Raw genomic sequence first — 9,143 nt, 5'->3', positions numbered from 1 at the left:
AGCCCCGTCTTTTAATAAACCAAACAGCAGTACCCCCCCCCCCCCCCTCCATTTCTCTCTACCAAAGTATAACATAGCCTAAGAGATGTTTTCCATTTAATGTATTGGTTGTGCATATTGTGTTTCTGTTTTGTTTGATTAACTGTAATGTATTGTGGATGTAATGCATGTAATACAGTTTTGTACCAGGTTCTGCACTCTGTTGACTTACTGAAGTGATGTCCACATAGGCCCACATTACTTTTCTAGCAGTAATATTACATTGATTCTAGGGTGAGTTTTTCCTTATACCATCATGCTAAAATTGACAGCAAGTCCACATTTTAAAGCTGAAATTTAAAAAAAGAATTATTCCTGTCACCTTTTTTTCCCCACGATGAATTTGCAACCCTGCCTTGCGGTAAAACTGGGGCCATTGGAGCCTTTGGACGGTTGTCATAAATTCCAGTTCCATGATACATCACCAGATGGCGCTGTAGCTTTGATGATAGCGAAAACAGGCCAAAGTTGGGTACCAGTCAGATGCGCTGGTCCGAAGATGCGAGGCAGCTGTGATGCGAAGGGGGGCGCGCATTTCTGCAAAATTCGCCCAGTGCGCGTAATCGAAAGAGGAGATGGGAGAGGAGGGGGAGCCGCTCCTGACTGTGTTCCTAGGATAGTGTGAGGAGGAAAGCCCCCAGTCCAAATCTCCGTAGGAGAAGAGAGCAGCATGAAGACAGCAGAGGTATTCGACACATCGGAGACGTCGGTTTGCGGATAACGTTTGGTTTACGGCCACCGCTCGCAACCTGCGGGACGACTGCATGAGCCGCCGTGATGGCAGGCGGCCGGAGAGGACTAGTAGCCCCTCAGAATACTTTTCTAGAGAATATTGTCAGACGATCGAACGGTAAGGCGCACATACCATTTGAACATTGTGTTTACGCTATATCCACCCAAAAATGCAAACGGCACTCAAGTCTTTCTGACTGTACTGCAAATACAAACTTTTTGCAATATCCACATTAGCATTCGTATGTTTTTGTGTGTGTGTGTTTATGTGGAGTCAAGCCAAGACTGCCTTTAGGCTACTTTTACCATGAACAGAGTAGAGATACACGCGTGCTCGTGTCTGTTCTGGATGGATTGTATTGTTTCATTGTTAGGAACAGTCCAAACATTTTTTATGAGGTTCACCATCACAAAACACAAAAATAGGCTATAGATACTTAATAAAGGCTCGTACACATTATTACGCTTAGCCTACTCTAGGAAGGTAATCTTCACTGTGGAACTTACATTTACATTTCTAATTCAGCTAGGTGTTTTAGAATGTAGCAATACATTCAGTTCTGTCGGCACAAATTTATATTTATTATGACAGCTTCACAGAATAATAAAACGCGCACTAACAAGCTAATTAGATATTTTCTAAAAACAGACCAATCAGCCAAATCTCTTCCTCATAAACACTGGTCCACACCTAATTTAGGTTTATGTCTCCTATGTTGACTGTTGTAGGCAGTTATGTTGTCTAAAAAGCGGTTAGGCTGCACGTCGTCTTTGATAGCTTCAGGGTGTTTCTCCTGAAATGCAGTTTTTTGGCGCACCAAACTGCGTTAGTGTCTCCGGCTAACGCGGAGGGCAGTGGCTGGGTATCTATTGCACGGTTGTGTTTGACATTTTGAAATTAGGCCTTACCGTGGACAAAACTTTGTAATAGCCTAACTTCGTAATAATAAACTTTGTATGCTAATGACTCTTTTAATTTGAAAAAGGCTACACTACATTACATCAATTAATGACTTTAATTTTCTGTTTTAGCACTAACAAATTTAGTGTTCCACTCAGCCCATGTTTTTTAAATGTAGGGCTTTGTATGGAATGGACTGACGTCCACCTGCCAGGGAAGGACTTCCTTACGAGGTCTGAATTTATCACAGAGTTCTGCTCGTCCCTACAGAAGATCTCCTTCTGGCCTGACAAACCGTCCCTGCATATTTAAGTTTTTTTAATTTTATGAAAACGATTTTTTTAAACTACCCTCGAAGGTAGATTGTGTCTTGACCGCCTGCGCGCTGCGAAACTAAACCAGTGTACAGATAATTACATTGCGCAATCGAAAGTGGCTTTCGGGGCACTGGGAGGACCAAGGTGGCTAATATTCTTTCAAAGAAAGGGGAAAACTTGAACCATCTCTCTCTCTCTTTCTCTCTCTCTCTCTCTGCCATGCTCTCGAAGGCGGGGCGCACTCTCTCTCCCTGTTTTGCCGTTTTTTGTTGTTGTTTATTGCCTCCGTCTAGTCCAGTGATCATCAGTCAGTCTTTGTTAAAATAGTAGCCTGGCAATAATGATGTGGCGATTGCAATGCTGCTTGAGCGACGTTTGTCAAAATCATTTCATAATCATTCAGGTCTAGGTGGTAAAACGAAAAACAACATAATGTCCTTAAACAATTATCAAGTTTACTAGACGATAAAAATGATTTAAGTTGTGCAGAATATCTGTGTAAGGGGTCTGTTTTACAGTGTCTGTAATGCTTTAACAATTTTTCTTCTTAACTTTTCAGTTTGGACATTATCACATAGACAGACAGGTATACCCTTACTGTGAAGTCCCCCTTTCTAAAATATCCTTTGAACATGACTCTCTCTCTCTCCCTCTCTCTCTGTCTCTCTCTCTACTTAAAGCATAGCCTGTTCTATACCAATTTCTGTTAATTTACAAATTGTACCCATCAATAATTTCAACATAATGTGTTTCTTTCTTTTCGTTTTTCTCTCACATTATTTGCCTATTAACACATTTTTAAGTTTACTGTAGTGTTAATTCACAATTAACACTAGAGGAAAAGAGTTACATATACCCCGTAGGACAGTCACACTACATTTACGCTAAGCTATAAGGCTCTATTAACATTGTAAAATAACAAATGTTGGCATGGAACTCCCTTCCTTCCATAGTGGTTGCTGTGTTTGTGTGGGTAGTTACAATGGTCATCTCCATGTAGAGTGCTAGCCGTGCCGTACTCTGTGTATTTCTGTCTGGTTGCTGACTCTTCAACAACGCAAACATCTCCTTTGTGGTTCACTGAAGTTGGGGACCAGCACTTTTGACCGTTCCCAGTCTCTGTGAACAGGGGACATGTTTTATATTTTGTTTGTTTATTTTTTTCAGGAGTCCATTGTCCACTGGTCATTGCTGGTGTCTTGCCACACAGAAATGTTTACAGAGGATTAGAGAGACCTCAATGGCACCTTAAGGGTTAAATGCTGAAGTTATTATGAAGTGCAAATGATGGAGTTGGCAGCTCTGGACCTTTAGTGATGAGTGGTTTAGTTTACAGTGTCACGGGACTGTTTAAATCCCATACGCACACTCTGGATAGAGCTCTAGACATATACTCATGGGTAAATAACAAAGGCTAGTTTAAATGGCATGTGCTTGAGCACTTACGCTACTTATCCAGCCTCTGCCACTTCAGTGTGTGTGTGTGTGTGTGTGTGTGTGTGTGTGTGTGTTTCTATTTGTGTTGTGGCCTAACCCCGATCTCAAAAGGATCTTAAACATGCAAGGCCACACAGCCAGCGGAGAATGTGTGTGTGTGTGTGTGTGTGTGTGTGTGTGTGTGTGTGTGTGTGTGTGTGTGTGTGTGTATGAAAGAAAGAGAGAGAGAGGGAGGCAGGATTGATGGAAACAGTCAGAGAGATTGAAACAGAGAGACTGAAAAACCCAAACTGGTTGAGCATCAACAACCTCCCATTTCCCATACATATTGCACATAAACCTTGTTTGTGACAGAATATATAACTTAGTTACACGAGTTAGCTTGTACGGTTTATGTATATTTGCCAGTAAAAGCGTGAGTGACAATCAAAAACTGTCTTTAATAAACATTACAGTGTCACCCCGCTCCTCTCTCTCGCTCTCTCTTACACACACACACACACACACACACACACAGACACACACTCACTCCCTCACTCTAGTATGCATACATGCACACACACTCTCACTAACAAACACACAGAGCACTGATTGAAGGATGAATCTGGCATGCTCTGTCTGCAAGATCTTAATCCACAATCCGTGAAGACACCAAAAGCTGTGTGTGTGTGTGTGTTGCATATGAGTGCACACAGCCTTTAACTCAGTTCTCCTGTGTGCGGTTGAATTTTTGCTGGATTATCTCTTGTCGTTGCAAAGGGCCCAATGTCAACCATTTGTGCTGGTGATTACAGGCAATTAATCCATGCCATATTGAATCACTTGTTGTCTAATTTTACAATGAGCTTGCTTTTCTAAAAGCTGCACTTCCCAGAGAGAGCTCCATATGCTAACGCAGCAACTCAGAAGTGCTATTGTCAGCTCTGCCGCTCAATAGTCCACTGGACTGGCCTGCAGAAAACTTGTAGAATACCAGAGCATAAGTATGCTAAGCAGGGGTAGCTACACAGCACCAAGGATTACAGATCTTAGATCCTTTCCATGGCATACCTCCTCATGTCTTAGACAGGCATAAGTAACATAAGACAGAAAGGAAATAGATATGGTGGCATATATAAAGCTAGCTTTTCAGTACAGCAGAATGCAGGTCGACTGTATTCATGCATTGTTTCCATAACATACAAATGACTTTCTGCCTTTCTGGAACCTTCTGCTCCAGTTCCAAACATGACACTCTGTACTGCAGAGAAGTCTCAGAGGTTTGGCTGGGGGGCGGAGTCAGACTGACAGAGGAGGGTTTGTCTGTGCCATGGAGGCGTGGCCTGTGCGATGGCGGCAGAGTTGTTTGCAGAGGGGAAGCGGTGGGGCGCTCACTGTCACCGTGTGACATCAGCATCTCAGTGCCTAAGAGCAAGCGTCTCTGCCACAGGAAGTGATGTATACACGGCAAACAGGCTGGGCTCGTAGCTCTGGGCCCTAAGGATGCTGCCGGTTCAGGCTAGTGGAGTCAAGGGGCTGCTTCTCTTTTCTTACGCTTTAACACTTAGTGGCTTTCATCGTGCCCTAACCTGAACAGCTCTCCCACCCTTTCCCAATGATATTTACAGTTAAGTGGCATTTGACTGTCCCTCTCTTCTCTTCTCTTCTCTTCTCTCCACTTCTCTTCTCTTCTCTCCACTTCTCTTTTCTTCTCTTCTCTTCTCCTCTCTTCTCTTCTCTTCTCTTCTCTTCTCTTCTCTTCTCTCCACTTCTCTTTTCTTCTCTTCTCCTCTCTCATTTCCACTTCTCTCCTCACCTCCTGTTTTTCTTCTCCACTGTGTTCTCCTCTCTCCACTTTTCTCCTCCCTCCTTTGCGCCTCTTCTTTGCGACAGACACCAACTTCGTCTTGGGCAATGCTCAGATTGTGGACTGGCCCATCGTGTACAGCAACGATGGTTTCTGCAAGCTGTCTGGCTACCACCGGGCCGAGGTCATGCAGAAGAGCAGCACCTGCAGGTAACAACCCTCACCCCCTGCATCTCCCCACCTCCCCACCTCCACTCCTCCACTCCTCCACTCCTCCAATCCTCCACTCCACCACTCCTCCACTCCTCCACTCCACCACTCCTCCAATCCTCCACTCCACCACTCCTCCAATCCTCCACTCCTCCACTCCTCCCACCTCCCCACCTCCACTCCTCCACTCCTCCACTCCTCCACTCCTCCCCACCTCCCCACCTCCACTCCTCCACTCCTCTACTCCTCCAATCCTCCACTCCTCCCCACCTCCCCACCTCCACTCCTCCACTCCACCACTCCTCCAATCCTCCACTCCACCACTCCTCCACTCCTCCACTCCGCCACTCCACCACTCCTCCAATCCTCCACTCCACCACTCCTCCAATCCTCCCCACCTCCACTCCTCCCCACCTCCACTCCTCCACTCCTCCCCACCTCCACTCCTCCCCACCTCCACTCCACCACTCCACCACTCCTCCCCACCTCCACTCCTCCACTCCTTGTACTTCCCACTCACCCCTGGAGCCCTGGGCAAACCAAGTGTTATTCCAAATAGTGTTATTTGACAAATAGGAGCAGTAATGCCCTCGGACATGTACAGCGTCTGCTCGTTGCGTGGTCACACTTCAGTGATGTGCTTTCCCGGGTGTAGCAGCGGCTGGATCTGAGTCTAGTTTCAGCCCTTATCCAAGGCTTTTATAGAGAGACTGCAGACACACACACACACACACACACACACACACACACACACACACACACATGCTACAGAATCACAAGAGCATGGTGACTGCAGCCAGCTGGGTTTTCTGCAAAACAATGCAGGATTAGCAGAGCAACACTGTGACTCAACGGCAGAAAGAGAGAATGAGATGGAGAGAGAGAGAGGGAGGGAGAGAGAGAGATGGAGGGAGGGAGAGAGAGAGAGAGTTCTTAGAAGGCTTTGAAAATGGGAAAAGCTGTGAGCTTCTCTCTCAGCCAACATCAGCATCTAGAACAAAATAACGTTTAATCAGAGGAGAAAGGAGGAGAGGAGAGCCCGGCCCTTTAGTGTGATCTCCCCCGTTGTCTCGCGGACTGCGCAGGCAGACTACAGAGGTGGCCTCCATCACCTCCAATTAAACAAGATCAAGGCCACTTATCTCATCTCTGGCCCAGTTATGACACCCCAGCAACACAAATGAGAAGCCAGATTAATGGGGAAATAACACCGTTGTTGTAAGTGGTGATACTGTCCCACTGCTGAAATACGTGTGTGTTTGTGTGTGTGTGTGTTGGTTGATTTGTATGGCTGTATATGATGATTTTCTGTAAGTGTGTGTGTGTGTGTGTTAGTGTGTGTGAGAGAGCCTGTGTGTGCGTGCGTGTGTGTGTGTGTGTTGTCATCAGCAGCGAGCCTGGACAGGGCTGACATGCGTCAGGTTTGGCTCGTCCTCGCGCTGAAGACAAGCTCATTAGAGTCGCAGCAGCGAGCAGTTCAAAGAGAAAATCTGTATTTATAGAGCCGCTGGAACACAGCATACAGAAGCACACAGAAGGGGGGAGAGAGAGAGAGTGTATGGAAAAAATGAACGAGAGAGAGAGGGGAGAAAGTGAATGGGAAAATGAACGAGAGAAAGAGAGAGATTATGAGAGGAGATAGAGAGACAGAGAGAGACAGTGTGAGGGGAGGGAGAGAGAGAATATGAGGGAAGAGAAAGAGAGACAGACAGAGAGAGAGAGAAAGAGAGAGAGTATGAGGGGAGAAAGAGACAGAGAGAGAGAAAAAGAGACAGAAAGAGGGGAATGTGTATGAAAAAAAAAATAAGACAGGATAGAGAGACCAAATGAGAGAGAGAGAGAGAAAGAGTGTGAGAGAGAGTGATAAAATAAGTCAGGAAAAAAAAAGCAGGGCGGGTTGGACTTGGGGGACTATGCTGGTCTCTCACCTGTCGGCGGCGTGTGTGACGGTGTGACGGTGTGACGATGTGACAGTGTAATGGTGTGTCTCATCGGGGATTAGAGCTTTAGCTGTGTGTGACAGCAACAGTGACTTAGTCTCAGTGGGCTGTGTGTCACTCGTCTGCCCGTGGCCTCCTCCCCCTCCTCCTCCTCCTCCTCTTCCTCCTCCTCCTCTTCCTCCTCACCTGTCTGCACCGCTCGTCTCTGGTCCCCGCGGCCGTCAGCACACCAGCGAGCGCTAGGCTAATCGGCCCTGTGGGAGGTAGGCAAACAGACAGGTGAGAGAGGGAAATCACTTAGCGCCACAATGAGCATTTATCAGCAGAGACAGCCACAGAGACAGCAACGCCAGGCTAACACCCTCACGGCGCACAAGGAGCTCTCAGGATGCCCTGTTTATTAATACACAGATAACACAGACACACACACACACACACACACACACACACACACACACACACACACACACACACACACACACACACACACACACACACACACACACACACACACACACACACACACACACACACACACACACACACAGACAAACATACATAAACACAGACACACAAATAGATACACACAAACACACACATGAGAAGCATACAGGCACTCATACAGACACACACACACCAGGCCTTGCAACTGTGTTGCAAAGGTTTTCCTACAGTCATTAAGTTTGAAGAGTAGATTTGTTCAAAAGGGCTTTGAGCTTTATGAGTTTCGTTTCCCCCCTTCATACGGTTGTGTGAACTGAATTGTCGCTGGTTGGATCATTTGTGTCATTTTTCTTTTCATGGTCCCTTGTTCTTCCTCTCCTCCTCCAGTTTCATGTATGGAGAGCTCACTGACAAGGACACATCGGAGAAAGTGCGGATGACGTTTGATAGCTACGAGATGAACTCGTTTGAGATCCTCATGTATAAAAAGAACCGTGAGTGACGACACACACGCACCCAAACCCACGCACACACACACACACACACACTCACTGGCAGAGGCAGGGCCAAGCTCTCTGATCATCTTTATCATGCTAATGCATTCGACAGACCTGCATGAATATGCATGAATGTGCGGTTTGAACAGGGCCAAAAATGTTTTTTCTCCTGTATGCAAACAACTTTAACTATGTTAGCAGACAGGGTGAATGAAGCGCCCACAAAAACAAACGAGGGACAGGGCAAATTTACTGGGCTCACCTGTTTACTGTGTGTGTGTGTGTGTGTGTGTGTGTGTGTGTGTGTGTGCGCGTACATCTGTGTGTGTGTGTGTGTGTGTGTGTGTGTGTGTGTGTGTGTGTGTGTATGTGTGTGTGTACGTGTGTGTGTTTGTGTGTGTGTGTGTGTGTGTGTATGTGTTTGTATGTGTATGTGTGTGTTTGGTTTGTGTGTGTGTTTACAGGAACGCCGGTGTGGTTCTTTATGAGGATAGCACCTATACGAAATGAACAAGAGAAGGTGGTGCTTTTTCTCTGCACCTTCAGTGATATCACAGCCTTCAAACAGCCTATTGAGGATGACTCCACTAAAGGTGAGTGTGTGTGTGTGTGTGTGTTTGTATGCATATGTGCCAGCTGGAACTTGTTTTCCTTGCAGTCTTTTAATGTTGGTATTGAATATATTGTTTTATGTCTGTTTCTTTTATATGTGTGTGTGTGTGTGTGTGTGTGTGTGTGTGTGTGTGTCTGTGTGTGTGTCTGTGTGTGTGTTTGCACGTCTGTGTCTGTGTGTGTGTTTGCACGTCTGTGTGTGTGTGTGTGTGTGTGTGTGTGTGTGTG

At 46.0% G+C, this 9,143-nt stretch overlaps 1 protein-coding gene across 1 annotated transcript in view; it reads left to right on the top strand.

Moving 5' to 3' along the window:
* Positions 1-593: 593 nt before the first annotated feature.
* kcnh1a (potassium voltage-gated channel, subfamily H (eag-related), member 1a) overlaps positions 594-9,143 on the top strand; it is an 87,213-nt gene continuing 78,663 nt past the window's right edge. The window contains exons 1-4 of the mRNA XM_031578670.2: positions 594-889; positions 5,299-5,422; positions 8,194-8,300; positions 8,768-8,896. Of these exons, the coding sequence (XP_031434530.1) occupies positions 817-889; positions 5,299-5,422; positions 8,194-8,300; positions 8,768-8,896 (433 nt within the window). The 5' untranslated portion in view covers positions 594-816. The remainder of the gene's footprint in view (positions 890-5,298; positions 5,423-8,193; positions 8,301-8,767; positions 8,897-9,143) is intronic.

The sequence above is a fragment of the Clupea harengus genome, chromosome 13, assembly GCF_900700415.2.
Source record: "Clupea harengus chromosome 13, Ch_v2.0.2, whole genome shotgun sequence".
Taxonomy (NCBI): domain Eukaryota; kingdom Metazoa; phylum Chordata; class Actinopteri; order Clupeiformes; family Clupeidae; genus Clupea; species Clupea harengus.
Note: the sequence above shows the minus strand (reverse complement) of the source record. Positions and strands in the feature narration are given on the sequence as shown.